At 40.9% G+C, this 27,047-nt stretch overlaps 1 protein-coding gene across 1 annotated transcript; it reads left to right on the top strand.

Annotated features, from left to right (window-relative positions):
* LOC143280770 (putative flavin-containing monoamine oxidase A) lies at positions 1-26,524 on the top strand. The gene is made up of 11 exons (XM_076585448.1): positions 1-400; positions 1,613-1,700; positions 2,298-2,472; positions 3,395-3,509; positions 5,410-5,567; positions 14,269-14,358; positions 16,636-16,723; positions 18,679-18,779; positions 19,678-19,857; positions 20,717-20,904; positions 21,397-26,524. The coding sequence occupies exons 1-11, from the start codon at positions 286-288 to the stop codon at positions 21,719-21,721; spliced, it is 1,623 nt and encodes a 540-aa protein (XP_076441563.1). The 5' UTR covers positions 1-285; the 3' UTR covers positions 21,722-26,524.
* Positions 26,525-27,047: the final 523 nt, after the last annotated feature.

Genomic DNA, 27,047 nt, shown 5'->3' on the forward strand with positions numbered 1-27,047 from the left:
TTGAGGGTCCACAATCATACGGTTTCATTATTCTGGCACCTTAAACTGGGAGGTGGGGGGGAGGGGTTCGTTAATCATGCACCACAGACGAATGAGTTATATAGAAGTCGCTGCTCAAGTAATGATACAAATCTATTTTAAAGTTTGTGTTCATGCAAACATGTGATCTTGACGGCAGCATGTGACCGAATAAAAGAGCGTCAGACTATTAATAGGTCTATAAACTCCACCAGCAACAGTTCGTGGCTGTGACTGCACAACCAAGAACGAAGTTCTACTTTCAGGATGGCAGAAGAATATGATGTAGTGGTGGTTGGGGGCGGAATCTCGGGCCTCACCACAGCCTACCACCTGAAGAAAAGAGACCAGAATATTCGAGTTCTTGTTCTGGAAGCAAAAGGTTTGGTTCCGGCATTTCCTGTTCTGAGACAGTGAATATCAGTGACACAGGCGTTACTCGACTTCTGCCCTTTGCTGAGCTTGCGCATTAGATCTGCTGCATAGTGCAGAACGTACAGTGCCTAGACTCGAATTTGTCATAAATAACTCTCCAGTTCAGCTATGCCATGCGTGCCAGTGGCATACGTCTTGAAAATGATCAGAATGTTTGTTTGAATCAACACTTCCTGTGCATGTTCCATTTTTCTGTTATTTCAACTCAGAATCAATAACAATGCATATTTGCATGTTCATGAAATTATTACATATATTTTGTATATATGTATGAGTTTGTAATCAAATGTAGTGCAAGTTTTAACTTATTCAAGTTATTCAGCTTGTTGTCATCGTGTCTTATCATATTTCAGTGTCAAAATACCCCAGAACTTCCAGGTTGTGCATTGTCAGAACCTTTAAAGTCCCATATACATGACAGTGTAATTACAATCTGTCCTCAGGTAGTGGTGTCTGTCCATCGAGATCAATGATGACCATCGTTGTCATCCAGCTGGGGGAGGGTGGTGGTGGTGTGGGGGAATGCTCATGAATGTATCTGTGAATGCGCAGATGGCTGAATAGTCCAATCTGCGCACAAAATGTTCGCTGACAGTTGGGGCAGACAAAGACAGGCATATCATTGTTTGCCCGTGACTTTCTGGCCTGCCTCTTCTGAACAGCTGCAGCAGTCCTGTTGGCCTCGCACAACTTGGCGCCTTTGTGCACAGCAGCGCGACATTTGTCACGGTCCACTGCAGATTCCTCCCAGGAGTCAGGGTTGATATCAAACGCTTTCAGAGAGACTTTCACAGTATCTCTGAAGCGCTTCTTCTGACCTCGGTGTGATCTCTTCCCTTGTTGCAGCTCGTCATAGAAGAGCCTTTTGGGCAGCCGATGGTCTGGCATGCAAAAGAACCCACTGCAACAAAAGGGTTGTTCCTGGCAAAATTATATAGAAAAATCCACTTCGATAGGAAAAACAAATAAAACTGCACGCAGGAAAAAAATTTTTTTAAATGGGTGGCACTGTAGTGTAGCGACTCGCTCTCCATGGGAAGAGCAGCCCGAATTTCACACAGAGAAATCTGTTGTGATAAAAAGAAATACAATAATAATAATAATAATAATAATAATAATAAAATAACCAGTGTATGTTTTTATCATGATTTATTTCCAGACCGTGTTGGGGGACGGACAGAGACTGTGCCTCTGAAATCCTGTAATGGAACTGACCTGTGGGATGTTGGTGGACAGTGGGTTGGAAGGTGATGCTCTTTGTCATCTGTCATCTGTGTGTGTGTGCAGGGATGTGTTATTTCTGTATGTGGTTGCAGGGACGTGTTATTTGGACTTCTGTGTGATATATACCTGGTTGTGTGTGTGCATGCTTGTGCATGCACTAAGAGCGTGTGTTTGTGGATGGGTTTTTTCTTGGGGTTGGGGAGTGGGGGTGGAAGGGCAGGGTAAGGGTGTCAACCTAGGTTCACTTCTAATAAATTTCTGTTGACAAATTTTAAAAATAAGAGATTGATATATTTTTTAACTGCAATATTAAGCTTGAGAACAAATGTGAAAAGTCTGTGGATACTGCAGAATGTACAGAAAATGTCTGAATCTTTTGTAAGGCTGTACCTGAAGAGTTTTTGGTTCACTTGTGTAAACAAAGTGAGTCTGTATAAAAAAAAGAACAAAAAAGAACACAAATTTGTCCTCAAGGCCTGACCACCATGTTCAGGTTATGCGAAGGTCAGACATCTACTCTTTTTTTTTCTTTTTTTCTTTTTTTAAACAAATGTGGTATATGGATCAGTTTACACCCTTTGAAACCTCCTTGAAACTAAACTGAAACTGTTGATGTCCAGATGTCAGCCTCACATCATGTCGCTCCTTCTGGAGCTGGGACTGGAGACCCACCCCCAGTACACCAGTGGGAAGAAAGTGCAGCAGGTGGCAGGGCTGTCCATTTCTCACAACACCAGTGACCTCCTGTCCCTGTCGCCCTTCGCCCTCATCGATCTGTACCGCTTCTTGAATAAGGTCGGTCAGTACATCTCCACTGCATGTCGGTTCTGTGTTCATGATGAAGGGGGGGTCAGTAAAGTGTAAAAAGGTTTTCTGCAGCTGCTCCTTTTTGTTCTGTGTTTATGGGCTGCTACTCCCTTGTTTACTTGTATGTTTTCACTCAAAGTGCCTTTATGTATGTGACCATTTTTACCCCTGTTGTTTAGGCTACCATGCCATTTTCAGAGGTGTGAAAGCTAGGTATGTTCTTGTTTCCATAACCCACTGAACGTTGACATGGATCATGAGATCTTTAACATGCTTATTTGATCTTCTGCATATGTAATCTCATGAAGGGGGTTCAGGCGCAAGCAGTTTTGCGCATCTGTTGACCTGGGAGACAGGAAAAATCTCCACCCTTCACCCACCAGATGCTGCAACTGGGATTTGAAACCAGGACCCTCAGATGCAAGAGTGCAGTGCTTCAACCACTCGGCTGTTGTGCCCATCATGGCATTTCTGTGTTGGTGACGGAGGGAAGGTTAGCAAAATGTAAAAGGTTTTCTGCAGCTTTATGTATTGAGTCACTGAATAGAGAAAGAAGAAAATGATATAGAACAGAAACGAAACAGAGATGATTTTCTTCAGTCTGGTTTGACTGTAGTATATTCTGAATGATGATCTGCCTGTTTTCAAGAACATGTATGTGTTCTGCTTTGTGGTGCCCCATTGACTGTTCACAGAGTTTAGGGAGAAGAAGAGAGCATGTGTGTATGATCACATGTACTTATACATACACACATACTCTCTCTCATTCTCAGTCACACAGTCTCCCTCTCTCTTTCTCTCACACACACACACACATGCACGCACGTGCACACACACACACACACACACACATTTGAAATTACAAAATTTTGTTGTCATGTATTTTGATTCTGCTACATTTTCTGGGCAGGTTGAAAGTTTCAGGAAACAGATCAATCCTGCTGATCCGTATGCTTGCCCCAAGGCCGAGGAATGGGATTCCATCACAGTGGAACACTTTGTCAAGGAAACGTGCTACACACAGGGTATGTTTTATATCTGATATTTTTTTCCCTTTGTTTACAATATTTTGCCTTTTTGGATTTAGTCCCTACTTAAGGTAAAGGTTGGATGTTAAAAGTATGCACTTTATCTACTGGTATTACCCTTGATAATAACGGATTTGTCTTGTCTTGCCTTGTCTTGCCTTGCCTTGCCTTGTCTTGTCTTGCCTTGCCTTGCCTTGCCTTGCCTTGCCTTGTCGTGTCTTGCCTTGTCGTGTCTTGTCTTGCCTTGCCTTGCCTTGCTTTGTCTTGCCTTGCCTTGCCTTGCCGTGTCTTGCCTTGTCGTGTCTTGTCTTGCCTTGCCTTGCCTTGTCGTGTCTTGTCTTGTCTTGTCTTGTCGTGTCTTGCCTTGTCGTGTCTTGCCTTGCCTTGTCTTGTCTTGTCTTGTCGTGTCTTGCCTTGTCGTGTCTTGTCGTGTCTTGCCTTGCCTTGCCTTGCCTTGCCTTGCCTTGCCATGTCTTGCCTTGCCTTGCCTTGCCTTGCCTTGCCTTGCCTTGCCTCGCCTTGCCTTGTCGTGTCTTGTCTTGTCATGTCTTGTCTTGTCGTGTCTTGTCTTGTTGTGTCTTGTCTTGCATTGCCTCGCTTTGTCTTGTCTTGCCTTGTTTTGTTTTTGCCTGTCATTTGTGTTCTGTCACAGTGCATTCTGTTTCATCCATTCTTCCCCCTCTCTCACTCCTTCCCTCTCCGTCTCTTGAATGTTTTGGTTGTTACTGTTAGTTTGTGTGAGTGTTTGTGTGTACGTTTGTGCATATGAGTGTGTTTATGTTTCTGAAAGTGTGTGTGTGTGTGTGTTTTCAGTATGAAAGTCTACGTATGTTTATACCATATGAATTGAGCATGTGTGTGTCAATATGTCTTCTTCTTTCCATTACACGACCAACATCAACTTGCCGATGACTCTGTCATGGTTCATGCATGCTGGGTATTTTCGTCTCCATAACCCACCGAACACTGACATAGGTTACAGGATCTTTAATGTGCATATTTGATCTTCTGCGTGCATATTCACACAAAGGGGGTTCAGGCACTAGCAGGTCTGCACATATGTTGACTTGGGAGATCGGAAAAATCTCCACCCTTTACCCACCAGGCGCCTTTACCGTGATACGAACCCAGGACCCTCAGATTGAAAGTCCAACACTTAAACTACTTGGTTATTGGGCCCATCTCTGTGAGAGAGAAAGTGAGAGAGAGAGAGAGAGAGACATCAGTGGTGTAAGAGTAAAAATCATTCTTTTGTTTACATTGGAATTGTATATGCTATTTTATATTAGAGTTATTAGTTATGATAAATCCATTCAGTCCACATGTCATAGTACAGCTTTCATGGTTTTCTCATAATTGATCAGGGTTTTATTATCATTGTCATTGATAAGTAGATCACTTAGATAACTTCACCAACCACAATTTTTTTTTTTTTTTTTTAATATTCATTTGACAAGCAAGCAACTTACATCACTTGTCTTCTCAGATGCTGTGTAGTTTAGAACTTGTATGCTTTCCAAATTTGACAAGTTTTAGCTAGCAGTTACACATCAGTTCCCCATGTTTTCAGTAAAATTCAGTCACTCACTCAGTGTCAGTGTTTTTTTATTTACTTTGTTGTTCTTTTGTTTTGAATTGATGGAATGGTCTGGTATGCTTTTCAACAGGCCTTTTCAAACACCATCTTTTCAGTGAAAGGTTTGGTGACTTCAGCAAATACCATGAGATTATGTTCATATTAAGTGGCACCATACTTTCAATGCTCCACTGACCCAACGAATTTGTTTGTGTTTTTTTCATCTTTTTTCCCCTGATGCTGTTTATTTTGTCATACGCTACTTTCAGTGCTCAATATTTTAACTTGTCTGAAGTTTAGACGTCATTTTCTATGTCCCAGGGGCAAAAGATACCCTCCAGATTTTAAACAGAATGATGTATGGAGTGGAAGCATCTCAGATATCTCTCCTGTGCTTTCTGACTGACGTCAGTGCTGGTGAAGGTCTGGAGAAAATATTGGATACCAAAGAGAACGCTGCACAAGAGGGTACCATCAAGGTATTGATGATTGTAGTTGTTCTTGCCGACACAGTGCAGACACTGCTGCTGACAGCTTGCACTGAAACGTGCATTTCTGTTCATCAGTTTTTCACCCTTCAACACTTCCCGTTACTTGCTCTCTCACACACATGCCACGCACAGCACACACACTTACACCTGCATGAGCACACATATATACACAAATGTACAAACATGCGTTTGTAAACATGCACATGCATGGTAAGGTTTATATTATACTCGGCATGGAACAATTACAGTCTCAGTCTTTACGCTTTCTTCCAGACTTGCAGTGTATAGATCTTCTGTGATGCATTGTATGCATGTTGCTGCAAGTCTGCTGTTACAAATGGAAGGAGGCATAGGGTTGTATGTTTGTGTAAACAGTTGCACACATTTTCTTGTGTATAGTATTCTGTATCTTTTCTCAGAAATACTTGTTTTCATTGTTAGTAGTAGCAGTAGTGGTAGTAGTAATCTAGAAGTAGTAGTATCATCATCATTATCATTATTGTTATTATGATTGTTTATTATTATCAATATTATTGTTGTTGTTTTTGCTGTTGTTGTTATTATGATTGTTTATGATTGTCTTTTTTTTCTTTCTTTCTTTTTTTTTTTTTTTTGTGTAAAAAGTGTTTGAGAGTGTGTTGGTTCGATTCTAACAGAAGAGAGAGAGGGGAATTATGCAGGGGGGATATAGGATCAACTAATCATGCACTCACTCACTCTCTCCTCACATCAATAGCAGGGCCACATGGAGTGGTTTTTATAGAGTGTTTACTTTACAATACAGCACACAGTAAAAAGATCATCCTACACCTAAAGCAGCACCTATAAGCAGCACCTATAAGCAGCACGGTAAAATTCACCCTAAACCTAAAGCAGCACACCTGGAACACAAACACACAACCAAAACCAAGGTCAGATAAAATCTCAAATATCTGGACATCACTGACATAAAAGGCCTATACCCTCTCAGCACCTTTCATCACATGTCCACCAGTATGCACTACTCTCACACAAAGATCTATGTGAGGTACAAGCTTCATCAAGCTTACCTGCCACCAGCAGTGACATACCAATTACCATACTGTGTACAAAACATATCACTGACCAATACAACCCTGTGTTCCAACTCATGTTACCCATCATTCAACTTAACTGTGTGCTACCATTAGCAAACAAATCTCTTTGTCTTCACAAGGTATACCACCAACACAAGTACATGTAAGGAAGTTATTACTTCCAACATATCTGGTAAACAGCAATGTGCAACAACAACATAGCACTGACCCTCAATGCTCTCATAGTTTGCCAACTCACTAATCACATTACAATGTTCCTTCCTACTTTGTCTGAACAAAGTAAACCACTGACACAAAGCACAACTCCTACACATGTTACCACAACTACCAATAACTCAAACATGTGTTCCACAACACTTGCTGCTACCCCCATGTGCATACACACACACACACACACATGAAAAACCCTCAACACACACTGACAATGTGTTAGCCTATAGATCTGTTCAGTTCACACTGAACCAACACCACCTACTATATACAAAACAAGTATGTATACATCAAAAATACAGAACAAGATATCTGTAACCAAATAGAAGGGGGGGGGGGGGGGGGGACTCAAAAGATTTAGGCCAGTACTTCTCTCAGTGGGTAGCTTTCACACATTAACCCCTTTTCTTTCCACAAGCCACAAGATCAACTTAAACTGGCTGTCCACTGACATAAAACATAGTTTCCCAAGACAACTAAGTTATCAACACAACATAAAAGCATTACAAGTTGTGTACTCACAGCCTAACAGGGATTTCCCTGTTCCTCACATCACTGATCAGTCAGTCACCCTGTGTCAGTCAGTTCTTCTGGGAGACAGCTAAGAAGTGGCTGTGCTGACTGGTTTTATCCCTTCCCCCAACATACTGTGTATACTAATGCAAGCTACAGAATGATCTGATTCGCTACTTCAACCCACTTGTCTATACACATTCTATGATGACAACTTCACCCGTTTACGTCACAAAGAGATTGAGGAGACAGGACAATAAAACTCCGGGCCTGTTAGCCTGCTTGATCAAAGTTCGAATTAGCATAACTTTTCACTAGCTTACATTCTGAAGTCCTGCCGTCTAGCTCAGCCCTGTTCGTGAACGGGGAGATGGGGAACGACTTGAAAGACAGGCCGCCGTGCTCGTCTGTTTCGAACACGGGAATTGTGGCAGACATCACGTAACTGCACGTGTTCCTATAGCTGGGGCGGGTGACGCTGCGTCGCTGACCAAAGAGGGCCGACTAGGAAGTAGGGGTGAGGAGGGAGGGTGGCGCGGGTGTCGGCGCAACCTCAAAGACTGGGCTTTGGACGGAGCGGGAAGGGAGATAAGAAGGAGGGGTGGCGAGGGAAGGGATGGGGAGGGAAGGGGACAGAGTGCAGGTGGTGGTGGGGGGGGGGGTGACAGAGTGTGGATGGTGGGGAGTGACACTGCTGGCACACTATAACACCCACCCCCGGCTTTTGAATGCAATGTCCTCATTGCTGCTGACCACATGCTGACGACTGCCGTCATCAATTAATGCTAATGGGGAGATTAGTTCTCTAACCCAAAAATTAGCAAAAACATAAACATGTGAAAATGAAGACAATACAGGACAAAAGAAACCACCATAAATACATTTCAAAATGATAAAGCTGTACATAACACCATAACCCAGAAAAGCATACATAAAAAAATCAAACAGAGCTACACAATGCAAAAATCAACAGAGTTCCAGCTGACACATCAGCCACCACAAACCCTGGAATGAAGGAAAACAACAACAATAAAAAACCCATAACATGACACAATTTTCCCCAATTCCAACATTCCCCTAGCAGGCTGTAGCAACAACTCTAGTCAATGCCGGATGGCTCGCATCAAACCTGTCCCTAGCTCTAGCCCTACAGGTTGACCCTGACAGTTTCCCAACCCTGTCAGTCTGAGCTGGGACCATGGCACCTACACATGTCCCGTGCACCCCAGGCTTCGGATGAGACCTGGTGCCATTCTCACACAAACCAGTTACCACCGGTCTGTGTGACCGTCCTGGAGACTTGACTGCATCCTGGCAGTCTCCATCACCTGTGCCCTCCCTTGTGGCACATGTACCAGGAATTCCTGGATCAGGTGGTATGGGCAGCAGCACCCATTCACCCTGGCAAGGATCATCCTCACAGTCAACCCTTGTCCTGACTGGAGTCTTTTCTTTCAGACTCGGATCCTGCCTCCTGAGACTATTGGGCAAGTCTCTCTGGTTCTCATTATGGGAATCTTTGTGTTTTTCCTTGGGGAGAACCTTACCCACCTTTGGGGAAATCCCATTTCCCACCACTGACTGACCTTTCCCTTTCCTACCTCTGTTCCTTCTCTTCCTACCCACAGCCCTTTTCCCTATCACAGCCCCATCTCTCTGACTGACTAAATCTGACACTAACCCCTGCATGGACCTAATACTCTCTTCTAACAGTAACAGTTTATCTCCTAACTGTGCCGTCTGTTCCCTGGCCTGTTGCTGTCGTTGGTCCTCCTCCAACTCTTGCTGCAGCCTCACGGCTTCATCCCTCGCCTGGATGAAGGTGGTGTGTGGCTCCCTCCTCACTACCTGGCGCAGCTCCCTTTTCAGCAGGAGGTTCCAGAGGCCATCAATGAAGTGGTCCCTCAGCATCTCAGCGGTGAGGGCCCCAGTGCTCTTCGTCCGGATGATCCTCCCCATGCTGCACAGAGCATGGGAGTAGTCCAAGGTGGACTCCTCTGGCAACTGCTCCCTGCTGAAGAAGGTGGACAGCAGTGTGGTGACACGCCGCCCGTCACCGAACACCCCCAGCAGAATGTTGATCACCTTCTCTGGGGTGTTGGTCTCCTCCAGGTCCCGCAGCATCAGCTCCCTGCGTGCGGTTCCCTGCAGATGGCTGTACACAAAGTAGGCAGCCATCTCGTCTCCCATGGGGTACGCAGCCAGGACTCTCTTCGCCTCCACGATGAAGTCCTCAGCCGACATCTTGCCTGGCTCACCAGTGAATACTGGCAGTGTGGGTGCTACGTACCACCCCATGGGAAACTCCTGCGCCACTGTAGTTGGGGTTGTCATCTCTGGGCTGTTACTGGGCTGTGCTACCTGGCTGTGTGCTGCTTAAGTCCTACTAACTACTTAACCTGCCTATTGTGTCAGTAAATCACTCTACCTGCCTATCCTGTCGGCGACGCCAAGTTGTAAAAAGTGTTTGAGAGTGTGTTGGTTCGATTCTAACAGAAGAGAGAGAGGGGAATTATGCAGGGGGATATAGGATCAACTAATCATGCACTCACTCACTCTCTCCTCACATCAATAGCAGGGCCACATGGAGTGGTTTTTATAGAGTGTTTACTTTACAATACAGCACACAGTAAAAAGATCATCCTACACCTAAAGCAGCACCTATAAGCAGCACCTATAAGCAGCATGGTAAAATTCACCCTAAACCTAAAGCAGCACACCTGGAACACAAACACACAACCAAAACCAAGGTCAGATAAAATCTCAAATATCTGGACATCACTGACATAAAAGGCCTATACCCTCTCAGCACCTTTCATCACATGTCCACCAGTATGCACTACTCTCACACAAAGATCTATGTGAGGTACAAGCTTCATCAAGCTTACCTGCCACCAGCAGTGACATACCAATTACCATACTGTGTACAAAACATATCACTGACCAATACAACCCTGTGTTCCAACTCATGTTACCCATCATTCAACTTAACTGTGTGCTACCATTAGCAAACAAATCTCTTTGTCTTCACAAGGTATACCACCAACACAAGTACATGTAAGGAAGTTATTACTTCCAACATATCTGGTAAACAGCAATGTGCAACAACAACATAGCACTGACCCTCAATGCTCTCATAGTTTGCCAACTCACTAATCACATTACAATGTTCCTTCCTACTTTGTCTGAACAAAGTAAACCACTGACACAAAGCACAACTCCTACACATGTTACCACAACTACCAATAACTCAAACATGTGTTCCACAACACTTGCTGCTACCCCCATGTGCATACACACACACACACACACATGAAAAACCCTCAACACACACTGACAATGTGTTAGCCTATAGATCTGTTCAGTTCACACTGAACCAACACCACCTACTATATACAAAACAAGTATGTATACATCAAAAATACAGAACAAGATATCTGTAACCAAATAGAAGGGGGGGGGGGGGGGGGACTCAAAAGATTTAGGCCAGTACTTCTCTCAGTGGGTAGCTTTCACACATTAACCCCTTTTCTTTCCACAAGCCACAAGATCAACTTAAACTGGCTGTCCACTGACATAAAACATAGTTTCCCAAGACAACTAAGTTATCAACACAACATAAAAGCATTACAAGTTGTGTACTCACAGCCTAACAGGGATTTCCCTGTTCCTCACATCACTGATCAGTCAGTCACCCTGTGTCAGTCAGTTCTTCTGGGAGACAGCTAAGAAGTGGCTGTGCTGACTGGTTTTATCCCTTCCCCCAACATACTGTGTATACTAATGCAAGCTACAGAATGATCTGATTCGCTACTTCAACCCACTTGTCTATACACATTCTATGATGACAACTTCACCCGTTTACGTCACAAAGAGATTGAGGAGACAGGACAATAAAACTCCGGGCCTGTTAGCCTGCTTGATCAAAGTTCGAATTAGCATAACTTTTCACTAGCTTACATTCTGAAGTCCTGCCGTCTAGCTCAGCCCTGTTCGTGAACGGGGAGATGGGGAACGACTTGAAAGACAGGCCGCCGTGCTCGTCTGTTTCGAACACGGGAATTGTGGCGGACATCACGTAACTGCACGTGTTCCTATAGCTGGGGCGGGTGACGCTGCGTCGCTGACCAAAGAGGGCCGACTAGGAAGTAGGGGTGAGGAGGGAGGGTGGCGCGGGTGTCGGCGCAACCTCAAAGACTGGGCTTTGGACGGAGCGGGAAGGGAGATAAGGAGGGGTGGCGAGGGAAGGGATGGGGAGGGAAGGGGACAGAGTGCAGGTGGTGGTGGGGGGGGGTGACAGAGTGTGGATGGTGGGGAGTGACACTGCTGGCACACTATAACACCTGTTATTGACTTTATTTTCTGATGAATAGGCTATAGATAGAGCTGTCAGGAAAGGATATAGATAGAGCTGTCAGGAATTAGAGCACTGGCACTGCTGGGGTTTTGGTTCTTTTTGTCGTGAGGAATGTGTGTGTGTTCGTTTGTGTCTGTCTGTCTGACTGACTCTGTATGTGTGTGAGTGTGTGTGTCTGTGTGTGTGTAAGTGTGTGTGTTTGTGTCTGTGTGTGTGTGAGTGTGTGTGTGAAGGATGATTCATGTCATAGATAGTATATGTTTTTGTGATTGATTAACACCTGAAAAGAAGGTTTAAGGATGATTAGCTGCAAGCCATTTTTATATGTGAAATCATACAAGAGTGCTCTTATTTGTTTCATTGTAATCGTTTATGTCTGTGACTATGCTACCATGGTAATTGTTGTTAGTGTGGTGATGATGTATAGTTTTAGTATTGTTATTCTTATTTTTAGTGTTTTATTATTGCATTTCTCTCCTTCAGTATTAGATAAGCAGGGTTGAGTGCACTAGTTCTGTGCTGGTCTTCCTATTATGTTTTGTAGTAATTCAGTGTGGAAGGTGTGTGTGTGTGTATGTGTGTGTGTTAAGGTGGTGGTGTGTGGGGCTTGGGGTTGGGGAGAGTGTATGCATGAGCCGCCATTATTTTCAGTGATTTTTAGATGTTGAGTGTGTGATGATTGAATGTTATTTTATTACCACTTGCCCATACCGTCTTCTTCTTCTTCTGCGTTCGTGGGCTGCAACTCCCATGTTCACTCGTATGCACACGAGTTGGCTTTTATGTGTATGACCGTTTTTAACCCGCCATGTAGGCAGCCATACTCTGTTTTTGGGGGTGTGCATGCTGGGTATGTTCTTGTTTCCATAACCCACCGAACGCTGACATAAGTTTCAGGATCTTTAACGTGCGTATTTGATCTTCTGCTTGCATATACACACGAAGGGGGTTCAGGCACTAGCAGGTCTGCACATATGTTGACCTGGGAGATCGTAAAAATCTCCACCCTTTACCCACCAGGCGCCGTCACCGTGATTCGAACCCGGGACTCTCAGATTGACAGTTCAACGCTTTAACCACTCGGCTCTTGCGCCCGTCTTGCCCATACCAGATTCTTCTGTTTGAAGCCAGTAATCTTGAAGTCTTGAAAAGATTATCATTACTTGTAATAGCATATTCATGCATTTTAGTGAATGAGCTTATAGTATTGAGGGGGAAAAAAACTGGTATTATGCTTCATTTCATTGCACAAAGCAGCGCACAAATAACAACCAAAAAATCTACTGATATTATATAAATTTTCAGTGACATTTCTTCCATTCTGTAACATTTCCTGGTTCATTGCTGAAAATATGTTTTTTCTGTGTATTGTAATGTTGTAAAAGTAGACCAGTCTGTAATATTATTGCTTACAGAAAATGTTATCATGTAACAGGGCAAACTACCTACAAGTTGTGGATATGTATGGTTGAGTCCGTGATAATGTGTGTATGCGTGAGTTTCAAGCATGTGTGTGTGTGTGTGTGTGTGTGTGTGTGTTTATCATGTTCATTTATTTGTTTATGTGTTTATTTATTTACTTATTAACATTTGTCATTTTTGTTATGCATATTGTTATTCCTTTTTAATTACACATACTATTTTAATGTATCAATTCATTGATTTAATTACTTATATAATTAATTTATTTATGTATCTTATACATCATTTTATTTTATTTCCCCTCAAGGCCTAACTAAGTACGTTGGGTTACACTGCTGATCAGCCATCTGCAGAGCAGATGTGGTGTAGTGTATATGGATTTGTCCTAACGCAGTGATGCCTCCTTGAATAACAGAACTGAACTGTATGTTTATTACCATACATGATTATAAACTGGCTGTGAATTCTGGTTTCCTTCATGCTTGTGAATTAGTTTTCATGTGAATGGCATTGTCAGGATAGTTTCAGTACAGTTTCAGTTTCTCAAGGAGGCATCACTGCATTCGAACAATTCCATACACGCTGCACCACATCTGCTAGGCAGATGCCTGACCAGCAGCATAACCCAACGCGCATAGTCAGGCCTTTAGCGCATGCTTATATATTAACTTTGTGCGCATATCAAAGTGGATTTCTTCTACAGAATTTTGCCAGAGGACAACACTCTTGTTGCCATGGGTTCTTTTTCAGTACACCAAGTGTGTGCTGCACACTGGACTTTGGTTTATCGTCTCATCCAAATGACTAGATGCTCAGTTTGATTTTCCAGTCAAACTTGGGAGAAAGGGCAAGAGTGGGATTCGAACCCACACACTTACAGACTCTAAACTGGCAGCTTAGTGTCTTAACCATTCTGCCACCTTGTGTCAGAACATAGTTTGAAAAGAAAGAAAAACTTTTTTGCTAGGGGAAATGAATGATAAAATAAAGAACAATAAAATAAGATAATTGAAAGAAAGATTTGTGTGATATATATATTATATGTATGTGTGTGTGTGTGTGTGTGTGTGTGTGTGCAATGCTACAGACAGTTTCTCTGGTGTTAAAACAGGGAGGAGCCCAGCAGGTATCACAGCTGATGGCGAAAAGCATTGGGGAAGATAACGTACATCTGGCAGAGCCGGTGGCTGCCATTGAGCAGGTAGGAGCAGTTATTGGATCGCTGATATCTGGCACAGAGAACCACTTAGACAAAGTAGATACAGACAGGCAGGCAGTTATATTGATGTCACAACTGCTTCACTGGATTGTCTGTTTTTAAGGAATCTCCCCTCTCCCTTCGCTCTTCAATTATTCATGTTTGTGCTGCTGTGTGCGTGGAAGAAGACAGGACTTTTTTTTTTATTTTTTTTTTTTTTTATAGTTATTTGAATTTGTATCTGTATTTCTTTTTAACACAACAGATTTCTCTGTGTGAAATTCGGGCTGTTCACCCTAGGGAGAGCACGTTGCTATAATACAGCGCCACCCATTTTTTTGTATTTTTTCCTGCATGCAGTTGTATTTGTTTTTCCTATCGTTAGTTATGAAAGAGAACCAGATTATTTTGTTAATGTGCTTTTAAGAAATATGACACGTTCCCATGGATATTTTCTTTTTCAGTTGAAGATCTTTTTGACTGTTAGTTTGTTGCTTTATTTTTTTTTTTTTAGGGAGAGAAAGAAAAAAAATGTTCATGGAGGAGTACACTTTTTTTCTTGATGAACGTCGTTTTCTTGCATCAGCCGAGTGGTTAAAGCATTTGACTTTCAATCTGAGGGTCCCGGGTTCGAATCTTGGTAACGGGGCCTGGTGGGTAAAGGGTGGAGAATTTTCCAATCTCCCAGGTCAACATATGTGCAGACCTGCTTGTCCCTGAACCCCCTTCATGTGTATACACAAACAGAAGATCAAATAGGCATGTTAAAGATCCTGTAACCCATGTCAGCATTTAGTGGGTTATAGAAACAAGAACATACCCAGCATGCACCCCCCCCCACCCCCCCACCCCCTTCCCAAAAATGGAGTATGGCTGCCTACATGGCGAGGTAAAAGCGGTCATACATGTAAAAGCCCTTTCATGTACATACGAGTGAACGTGGGAGTAGCAGCCCACAAAACGAAGAAGAACTACTATTTTAGCTTCTTCTTGAAATAGTACGGCAACTGCTATTTCTTCTCTTTTTTTCCCTCTGTATAAGGTTTCCTACTTGCTTGGACATTCTTTTTAGTTCAAGGAAGTCCTAAAGTTCTTCTTTTGAATATCATAGAATATGGGATATAAATGAAGTCATGTTGACTAATTTGTAGCTGCTTTTTTGGGTGGGTTTTTTTGTTGTTGTTGTTGTTGCTGTTTTGAGTGGGGATTAATACATCAGAACTAATTCAGTCAGTGATAAGATAAGATAAGATAAGAATAACTTTATTATCTCCAACTGGAGAAATTTGGTCAGGTGCATTATCACAACATAGACAAGTAAACAATGGGGACCATAACTGTAAAAGCCAACAACAGCCCCTACAAATATTACGAAGATACAAATGTAAAAAAATATCACATACATCGTTTCATACATACATCCACACACTGCAGGTAATAACTAGTATTCTTAATGTAAAAACAGAAAGAATTAAGAAACATTATTTGAATATAATTATAAACATAGCCTACTATACTGCACATTGATTATAATAGACAGATAAGATAAGAATAAAGATGAATTGCGGAAAACCACAACCAGATAATCAGCACACACCCCACCCCCCACCCCCCCACCCCCCACCCCACCCCCACCCCCCCACCCCACCCCACCCCACCCCCCACACACACGGATAACTTGATTAAACAAGAGTAATAAACATATGTTCTCAAATAAAAGCATTTCACATATTCGCTTTTAAAAACATTGCAATTATGTATTACATCGTAATTATTAAACAGAAATATATTTAGAATATGGACGTTAGCATTAGACACATGTACTGTACTGAGTGACCTGGCTACATGATCAGTCAAACAGGCCCACCGGCTGACAGTCACTGAAGACAGAATGAGAGCCTTTCTGTCAGAATAGTTAGATTCTTTCAGAGAAAGGGGTGAAGGTGACCACAGCCAAGGGTCATAGCTACACAGCTGGTTTTGCAGTTCTGGCACTGCCGCCTCCTAACATTACTGGACATTTCTGCAGTGTTCCACTGAATGCATGTTTGTGTGTTTAGGATTTCAGCACAGGTGATTGACCGTTTTTCAAGTGCTGTGTTAGAACAAATGGTGACAGTTTAAAAAAACAACACAAAAAAAACAATCGTTCAGAAACAGTACAAAGGCTTGGAACTTCTTTCATGTGTGTGTATGTGTGCATATGTGTGTGTGTGTGTGTGTACACTTTGTGTGTATGTGTGTGTGTGTGTATGGATATGTGTGTGTGTGTGTGTCCAGGATGAGAAAGGGGTGAAGGTGACCACAGCCAAGGGTCACAGCTACACAGCTGGTTTTGCAGTTCTGGCACTGCCGCCTCCTCTGTACGGTGAGTGTCTGCCCGGGTCACTGCCTTGTGTGGTGGTGGTGGGGATCTCTGCCTTGTTCCTGAACACTTCTGCTGTGGCATTGACTGTTCACTCATGGTGTTTATCTGTCAGTTCTCTCTTTCTGCCTCTGTGTGTGTGTGTGTGTGTCTCTGTCTGTCTCTCTCTCTCTCTCAGATACAATTATGCTTTGGCTCTGAATAATACAGAACTATGTTTTCTTTTCTTTTCTTTTCTTTTTTCTTTTCTTTTTTTAGTTGGCATACCCAAACAGTATCTGTTACGAATGAAAATGTGAGAAGTCTGATGACTTAGGAACATTCATCTGTCTGGAGACTCTCTCTCTCTCTCTCTCTCTCTCTCTCTCTGTCTCTTTCCTCTCTCTCTCTCTGTCTCTCGCTCTCTCTCTCTCTCCCCCTTCTCTCTCTTCTTTCTCTCTCTCTCTCAGTTCTCTCTCTCACGCTCTCTCTCTTTCTCTACCCCCCCGTCCCACCCCCCACCCCTTCTGTGTTCATGATTTGTAGCTGTAGCATTAACATCTTTCTGCAAGTGGACTTTGCTGTGAATGATGTTCTGTATGGGAGGTTTTCCTATCTTCATTTTCTGCAACTTCCACTCCCATTCATATCTATGATTGGGTTTTTAAGTGCGTGGGATACAGGCAACCATACTCCATTTTCAGAGGTGTGAATGCCAGGTGGACTGATGTTCCCATAATCCAGCAAATGCTGACATGGGTTAAATGATCTTTGATGTGGGCTTTTTGTGTTCTGCATGTAAATATTCACAAAGGAAGTTCAGGCATAAGCAGATAAGCAAATGTTGATTTGGGAGAATAGAAAAAAAAAAATCTCCACCCTTAACTGACCCAGCGCAGCCAGGACTCAAACCCAGGACCCTCAGATCCAAGATCTAGCCACTTGGCTTCCAAACATGTCATAACAGCCCATGATCCCTACAGTGCAGGTTTTCTTTGAAGTCATACTCAAGGAAGGTTGTTGTTGTTTTTTGACTCTCTTGTGTAAACAAAGTGAGTCTATGTTTTAACCCGGTGTTTGGTTGTCTGTGTGTGTCTGTGTGTCCGTGGTAAACTTTAACATTGACATTTTCTCTGCAAATACTTTGTCAGTTGACACCAAATTAGGCATAAAAATAGGAAAAATTCAGTTCTTTCCAGTCATCTTGTTTAAAACAATATTGCACCTCTGGGATGGGCACAAAAAAATAAAAAATGAAGCCTAATTATATGCAAACAGCATTTACTGTTATATTTATAATTTTTGTATTATCTAAACTTGGCACTTTGATCTGATATTCTGACCCAACAACAAGAGCAGTCATTATTATCATTTTTTGTTCAAACAGGAACTTCTTTTGCTAAGCTTGGAAGTTTTATTTATTTGCAAACATTTTGGTACAGATAGTAAAAAAGGGAAATTACTCTGTAATTAATGCTAGGGGACTTAATTCGAATCTAGTTGTCAGATGGTAATAAGTTTAATTGTGGCAGGTCCACTTCCTTTGTGTTAGATGTGCTTGACTATGTGTGTATACATATGTATGTGTACATAACTACATGCATGTGTATGAATGTGTATTGTGCGTGCATGTGTTTATGTAAGTTTGTGCCTGCCTATGTGTGCATATGTGTCAGGGTAGCTGTTAGATACACATGTATGTTAAAATGTATGTATGCCGTATGTGTGTGTGTCACTGTGTGTGTGTGTGTGTGTGTGTGTGTGTGTGTAGTCACATTTTGGTGTGTGTATGTAACATTGATGTAATGTTTTATGTTAACAAAAGCGTTTTTATAAAGCACCTAGAGCAGATTTCTGGATAGTGTGCTATATAAGTATCCATTATTATTATTATTATTATGGTGTGTAAGATGACATTGTATTGTCTTTTAGGCTGTATATGTTTTTTTGTTGTGTCCTCCCCGAACGGTGCTGTTTAGAAAAGATCACCTTCAGCCCCCCTCTGCCTGAGACCAAGAAGCAGATGTATAGGCGGATGGCCTGGGGAAACATTGTCAAAATCATTGTGACATACCAGGAGGTGAGATTTGTTTCGTCTCTCACAATGTGCAAGGTCCGCACTTATAAAAATATCAAGCTAGACTGAATTTATCACATAAAGATTTAATCTTAAATACCTTGTTTGAATGATTTTGATTTTAGACCTTGTTTATCATTTCTGAAATATCTGCTCCTATCTTGTGTTTGATTTTAGATATTGTATAACATTTCTGAAATATCTACTCCTAAATATCATTTTTGAATGATTTGATTTTAGACCTTGTATAATGTTTCTGCAATATGTGCTCCTAAATATCTTGTTTAAATTATTTTATTTTAGACCTCCCATGACATTTCTGAAAGATGTATTCCTCAACATAATCTTGTTTGCGTGCTTTGATTTTCAATCTTGTATATACGTATTTCTGAAATATATATACTCTTAAATATCTTATTTCAATGATTTCATTTTAGACTGTGTAATATTTGAATAATTTGAATGGAGTAATGGCCTAGAGGTAACACGTCCGCCTAGGAAGCGAGAGAATCTGAGCGTGCTGGTTCGAATCATGGCTCAGCCGCTGATATTTTCTCCCCCTCCACTAGACCTTGAGTGGTGGTCTGGATGCTAGTCATTCAGATGAGACGATAAACCAAGGTCCAGTGTGCAGCATGCACTTAGCACACATAAAAGAACCCATGGCAACAAAGGGTTGTTCCTGACAAAATTCTGTAGAAAAATCCACTTTGATAGGAAAAACAAATAAAATTGTGGAGAGCAGCCAGAATTTCACACAGAGAAATCTGCTGTGACAAAAAAAGAAATACAATACTGAAATATGTACTCATAAATATCTTATTTTAATTTTTGTTTTAGATCTTATATAACATTCCTTAATCTCTGCCTGAGTGCCGTAAACATGTTTTGACACATTCAGGCGTTCTGGCGAACGGACGGCTTCTCAGGTGAGGTGGTGTCGAATGGAGGAATGACGACAATACCGAACTGCTCGTCAGGGCCAGTGAACATTGTGGCTGATGCTTGTCTGCACAACGGGAGTCCGGCCCTGGTCAGTTTCATTGCTGGCGACGTCAAAGTGGAATGGTCGCAGCAGTCAGTAAGTATTGTATTGTGTTACGTTTTGTCACAGCAGACTTCTTTCTTTTTTAACTTTAAAATTAATGCATGCATATTTAAAGTATGAATCTAAATCTGTATGTATGTATATGTATATATATGTCTGTGTGTGTGTATGTATGTATATATATATATGTATATATTCGTATCTGTATATGCATGTGTTTATGCATATGTGTATGCATATATATATATATGTGTGTGTGTGTGGGTGTGTGTGTTGTGTGTGTGAGTGTGAGCCAGTGTGTGTGTGTGTGTGTGTGTGCACCTGTATTCATTTGACTGTAAGTGCACAGGCGCTTGGTATTATGATCGAATGGATGATCATGGATGTTTTAGTAAAGTGTGTGTGTGTGTGTGTATTGTGTGTGTGAGTGTGAGCCAGTGTGTGTGTGTGTGTATTGTGTGTGTGAGTGTGAGCCAGTGTGTGTGTGTGTGCACCTGTATTCATTTGACTGTAAGTGCACAGGCGCTTGGTATTATGATCGAATGGATGATAATGGATGTTTTAGTAAAGTGTGTGTGTGTGTGTGTATTGTGTGTGTGAGTGTGAGCCAGTGTGTGTGTGTGTGCACCTGTATTCATTTGACTGTAAGTGCACAGGCGCTTGGTATTATAATCAAATGGATGATAATGGATGTTTTAGTAAACTATTTGTTTTGGGTGACAGTACGTTGTACAGATGGGTTTGTTAAGGACATTTTTTTACCTGTGGTTTTGATTTTTGTGCAAAATGTTTTCATTTTGTTATATTCTTGTCATGTGATGTGCCTTGAGCATTATTTTATTTTAATGAAAGGTGCTGTAGAAATAAACTGCTGTTATGATTCATTTAACAGGCAGAAGCCCGGCAAAGGGCAGTGCTGGACCAGCTGGCCGACTACTTTGGCAAAGGTGTGTACGCTTACCTGGACTACAGGGAGAAGGACTGGAATGAGGAACCCTACTCCTTGGGGGGCCCTGCCTGCTCCATGCCCGCCGGAACCATGCCCTACTTTGCCAAGGCCATCAGGCAGCCCTTTGACAGGTAAACATAGGTGTCATCACAAAGGTGACATCAGGCAGCCCTTTGACAGGTAAACATAGGTGTCATCACAAAGGTGACATCATGCAGCCCTTTGACAGGTAAACATAGGTGTCATCACAAAGGTGACATCATGCAGCCCTTTGAAAGGTGAACATGGGTGTCATCACAAAGATGTGCATTCCCGAAAACTGAGTATGGCTGCCTAGATGGCGAGGTAAAAACTGCTACAAAAGTAGAAGCCCACTCATAGATGTGAGTAATATGTGAGAGTTGCAGTGCATGAATGAGAGAGAAAAAAATGAGAAAGATGCACATCCATGGTATGATAGTTGAATTAATTGACATACCCTGTAATATCCACTGTATGTAACAAGACACAATATAAAATTCCTCTTCCACTGTGTGTAATAAGACATGAAATAAATAAAATTCCTCCTCCGCAACACTTTTCTTGAAGCATTTCCATAAAGTCCCCCTGGCTGTGTGTTGCAGGCTTCACTTTGCCGGCACGGAAACGGCCACATCCTGGAGCGGTTACATGAGCGGGGCCGTGCAGTCCGGCCTCCGAGTGGCCGCAGAAATCCTGGAGAAGATCCGACCCCAGGCATTGAGCAGCGAGGACTATGGGGCCCTGGAGGGGTCACGCCCCGCCACCCAGCCTTCCCAGGGTCTGAGCCGACCCCGCTGGATGCTGCACCTGCGGAAAGGGGGGCCTGGCACCAGCTTCCTCAAGTGGACCGTCGGCTTCTGTTGTCTGGTCACCCTCGCTTTTCTGGCCGAAAAGTGTGGACTGTCCAGGCACTTCCCAAAGTTCTGAACGATTTTTTACTCTCATTTGCTGACAAAGTGAGTCTACATAACGTTTTCCCTAGTTTTGAACAATTTTTGACATGTGTATGTGAACAAAGTGAGTCTACGTTTTTTTCTTTTTTCTTTTTTTGTATGCTTGTTAAAGAATCAAGGTGTGACAGAAAAAAACGTATCTAAACAGAGGAGTCCAGAATGTCTGTCTGTCTGTCAGAATTTGAATATCTTTGAAAGTTCCCATTCCAAATTGATATCAAGAGGAGGGGATAAACAAGCCATTTTATGATAGTGTGATATTCTTCATGTTTATGAAAGACTTGGACAGTGTATTCCAAGTCAGTGCAAGACAGAATGTGTATTAAAAGTCTTTGAAAAGTAACAGGCAGAATATTGCAATATCTGCCAAATGTATGAGACGTTACATTCTAAATAAGTGCAAGAAGAGATTTTGTGTTGTTTTCTTTTAAAATATCTAGATTGTGCAGTTATCTGTCCAAATTTTGAAATGCATTGAACATTTTCATTTTACCACATATTCCAAAGGAGTGTTGGAGATGTTTATTAACCTTTTCACTGTCTACATGACAGGTTAACCCATTATAATGTAGTTGCAGCTGTATTACCTACATGACAGGTGACAGTATTGCCTCCATGACAAGTTAACATTTTTTCTTCAGCCAGAAACAGAAATAACATCCTCTGTTTTCAAACCAGAAGACCATATTTCAATCATGAATTAACATGTAGCATCATCTGTTTTCAAAGCCAAACGAAGACCATATATCAGTCATGAATTAACATGTAGCATCATCTGTTTTCAAAGCCAAACGAAGACCATATTTCAGTCATGAATTAACATGTAGCATCATCTGTTTTCAAAGCCAAAAGAAGACCATATTTCAGTCATGAATAAACTTGAATACTGTCTCAGTATGGTATCTGGCATGATTTGTGGCTCAAAGTGTTGACCAACTGCCAATGCAATCATCGTACGAAGTGAACAAGCAGAGGACATCCCTCACAACCTAGGGGATGTCCAGGCAAATCAAGACTCTAAATGATGACCCATGTCATGCCGTAGACAATGACTGTTCTTGGTTTAACACAGAAGTGAACGGACGAAACAAACTCTCTGAACCACTCCTCGGTGAGAGGGGGTGGGGTGGTCAAGAAAGTTGGCGTGGGAAAGGGAAAAGGCGAGTTTGGCCACCAAATTATCTTTTTGATAAGTTTGTTGAGCTTGACAAGGACAGAAAAGGCATAGGAGAGGTAGGGAGTGGAGGGGGAGATGAGGTTGAAGGGGATGTGGGGGTAGGGGGGTGTTCGAGACTGATTTTTGCTCACAGTTTGTACCAAAAACGTGTGTAGTCTCTATAGTTTTGATTGTTATGTTAGTTCAGTAACAAACACCTTGGGTACTAGGACTTTATTTTGGTGGGATTTTTTTGTTTGTATGCTTGTTTGTGTTGTTATTCTGTCTTGTGTGTGAACATTCACAGTGATATAGCTACGCTTTCTGTGACCAAGAAACAAAATTTACATGATATACTACAAAATATACCTCATTGTTTAACCAGCTCAAAATCATGATCTGTACATCCCATCATTTCAGAAATGTTTTGTTTGGATACATTTGACCAAAAGAACATAGCCTGTAGCATTTTTGTTAGTTTATACCCATTTTCACTGAAAATTTCTTGGCAGCAGGAGTTAGTTTCCCTGACAGTGAACGGGTTAAGTGTTATATTATAAAGAAAAGAACAAGACAAAGAAGTTTGGTGGATTTGTGAGAATGTGGGAATGGACACAGTGTTGACTTTTATTACAAATACAGCCAAATTTGCATGACAGTTTAAAATACCTTTTTTTCAGTTTGTGTCAAATTTGTTTTTGATAATGTGATAGCACAGGTATGAAGATCTTGTGAATTTTAAGAGAAAGCATGTGTGAGATTCTGTTTACTTTAATTGTGATTTTGATTATTCATGTGGAATTTATGACAAAACATTTCATGATGAATATTATTTCATATATTTCTTTCTTTTCTTTTTTTGATTTGTGTATGTGGCCTAATGTTAAATCATTGTTTTCAGTGATTTTTTTAACTGAGCAAATGATTTATCTGTATAGATCTTTGGAATTTTTTTTTTTTTTTTTGAAATGCAGTGCATACTATTGTTTTTTTCTTGAATGCATGAAGACTCTGCAGCTAATTACTGACTGTGATCTCTCTTTGTATCTCTCTTTGATCTCTCTTTGTATTTGGTTATCTGACTTTGTGTAGGGAGGCGGGGCATGCATGTTAAGTAAACATTTCAGATGTTCAGTATTTGATCATGTTTTTAGGAAGATTTAGAGCCCATTACCTTTTTCTTAATTATTGTTGTGAACTAATTGAATGTTTGAAAACATACAATTCTGATAAAATGTTAATTACAAGATTATAACGAGTCGTTTTCCATTCTTTATAACAAAAGTTGATGCTACTGTCAAAACTTTGGTTTCAAAGTGTTGTTTGTTTTCTATAACTGTCCTTACCTGTCTTGCTAATAAACCATATTGTTAAGGGAAATCTTTATCGAAGTTATATTTTGTCAAATGACTGTTTTGGACTCGTGCAATTAAAAAAGTGTTACATTCACATTTAATTTTTGCCGACAGTTTGTTCTAGTAAATGTAATCCGTTCACAAGTTGAGTGTCGCATAATACATGATTTTATATTGGTGATGGATGGTGGTTTATTTCTTTAGTTGGGTTTTTTTCCCTATTTTTTGTCACAGTGCATGGCTTTCATATTCATGAAGTATCTGACACTCATCTGAAACCTGATGTATAGATCTGGTTTCTGTTTCTTCTGCACAAAGCTGATTATATGTTGACAATTTGACCTTTTTATTACTGAGTGTTCTCTGTCTATTTGTATGCATTTACTTTGCAAAGCTGATTATCTATTGATAAACTGACCTTTTTATTATTGAGTGTTCTGTCGTTTGTTTATGCATGGTGCAAGCAAGTTGTAGTTAGTGTCGTAATATAACGTATGCATTTCTGAGGGAAATTAAATAAATATTTGATTTCCAGACTCTGAAGAAAATAATAAACTAATTTCCTGTAGAATCTTCTAGTAATTCTCAACAGTTTTTCAGCCAACTCAAACTAATAAGTGAAAGAGAACAAACGTTGGGAAAGGAAATGGTTTCCTTTGCAAATGACTGTTTTGGACTCGTGCAATTAAAAAAGTGTTACATTCACATTTCATTTTTGCCGACAGTTTGTTCTAGTAAATGTAATCCGTTCACAAGTTGAGTGTTGCATAATACATGATTTTATATTGGTGATGGATGGTGGTTTATTTCTTTAGTTGGTTTTTTTTTCCCTATTTTTTGTCACAGTGCATGGCTTTCATATTCATGAAGTATCTGACACTCATCTGAAACCTGATGTATAGATCTGGTTTCTGTTTCTTCTACACAAAGCTGATTATATGTTGACAATTTGACCTTTTTATTACTGAGTGTTCTCTGTCTATTTGTATGCATTTACTTTGCAAAGCTGATTATCTATTGATAAACTGACCTTTTTATTATTGAGCGTTCTGTCGTTTGTTTATACATGGTGCAAGCAAGTTGCAGTTAGTGTCGTAATATAACGTATGCATTTCTGAGGGAAATGTAATAAATATTTGATTTCCAGACTCTGAAGAAAATAATAAACTAATTTCCTGTAGAATCTTCTAGTAATTCTCAACAGTTTTTCAGCCAACTCAAACTAATAAGTGAAAGAGAACAAACGTTGGGAAAGGAAATGGTTTCCTTTGCAAATGACTGTTTTGGACTCGTGCAATTAAAAAAGTGTTACATTCACATTTAATTTTTGCCGACAGTTTGTTCTAGTAAATGTAATCCGTTCACAAGTTGAGTGTTGCATAATACATGATTTTATATTGGTGATGGATGGTGGTTTATTTCTTTAGTTGGGGGTTTTTTCCCTATTTTTTGGTCACAGTGCATGGCTTTCATATTCATGAAGTATCTGACACTCATCTGAAACCTGATGTATAGATCTGGTTTCTGTTTCTTCTACACAAAGCTGATTATATGTTGACAATTTGACCTTTCTATTACTGAGTGTTCTCTGTCTATTTGTATGCATTTACTTTGCAAAGCTGATTATCTATTGATAAACTGACCTTTTTATTATTGAGTGTTCTGTCGTTTGTTTATGCATGGTGCAAGCAAGTTGTAGTTAGTGTCGTAATATAACGTATGCATTTCTGAGGGAAATGAAATAAATATTTGATTTCCAGACTCTGAAGAAAATAATAAACTAATTTCCTGTAGAATCTTCTAGTAATTCTCAACAGTTTTTCAGCCAACTCAAACTAATAAGTGAAAGAGAACAAACGTTGGGAAAGGAAATGGTTTCCTTTGCAAATGACTGTTTTGGACTCGTGCAATTAAAAAAGTGTTACATTCACATTTAATTTTTGCCGACAGTTTGTTCTAGTAAATGTAATCCGTTCACAAGTTGAGTGTCGCATAATACATGATTTTATATTGGTGATGGATGGTGGTTTATTTCTTTAGTTGGGGGGTTTTTCCCTATTTTTTGGTCACAGTGCATGGCTTTCATATTCATGAAGTATCTGACACTCATCTGAAACCTGATGTATAGATCTGGTTTCTGTTTCTTCTACACAAAGCTGATTATATGTTGACAATTTGACCTTTTTATTACTGAGTGTTCTCTGTCTATTTGTATGCATTTACTTTGCAAAGCTGATTATCTATTGATAAACTGACCTTTTTATTATTGAGCGTTCTGTCGTTTGTTTATACATGGTGCAAGCAAGTTGCAGTTAGTGTCGTAACATAACGTATGCATTTCTGAGGGAAATGTAATAAATATTTGATTTCCAGACTCTGAAGAAAATAATAAACTAATTTCCTGTAGAATCTTCTAGTAATTCTCAACAGTTTTTCAGCCAACTCAAACTAATAAGTGAAAGAGAACAAATGTTGGGAAAGGAAATGGTTTCCTTTGGAAGAGGAAAAAGTCTGTGACTGAATATGGTTAACTCCAATGCTCAGCTTCTATGGAGGGTTGTATTTGTCTGTGTGTGGGCCTTGTTCTTTTCCCTTTTTATTCATGTAAAGTCAGTTTCTTTTATTTTGTTGTGTGTGCTTGGGGGTGTATGGGTGTGTGCATTTGTGTGTGTGTGTGATGGGGTGGGGGGCTAGTGCCCATCCCAGTGTTTACATCTCACTACCTAAACGCCAGAGCAAAACAGCACAGACAGTACATCACAGACTATGGAAAAAAGAAAAAAGTGTCA

This window comes from Babylonia areolata, chromosome 1 (genome assembly GCF_041734735.1).
Source record: "Babylonia areolata isolate BAREFJ2019XMU chromosome 1, ASM4173473v1, whole genome shotgun sequence".
NCBI classification, from domain to species: domain Eukaryota; kingdom Metazoa; phylum Mollusca; class Gastropoda; order Neogastropoda; family Buccinidae; genus Babylonia; species Babylonia areolata.

Excerpts from the sequence above, each read along its gene's own strand:
- LOC143280770 (XM_076585448.1), top strand. The coding sequence starts at position 286 with ATGGCAGAAGAATATGATGTAGTGGTGGTTGGGGGCGGAATCTCGGGC. Across the intron at positions 1,701-2,297 it reads GGTGGACAGTGGGTTGGAAG|ATGTCAGCCTCACATCATGT; the intron begins GTGATGCTCTTT and ends GTTGATGTCCAG. Across the intron at positions 19,858-20,716 it reads TGGAATGGTCGCAGCAGTCA|GCAGAAGCCCGGCAAAGGGC; the intron begins GTAAGTATTGTA and ends TTCATTTAACAG.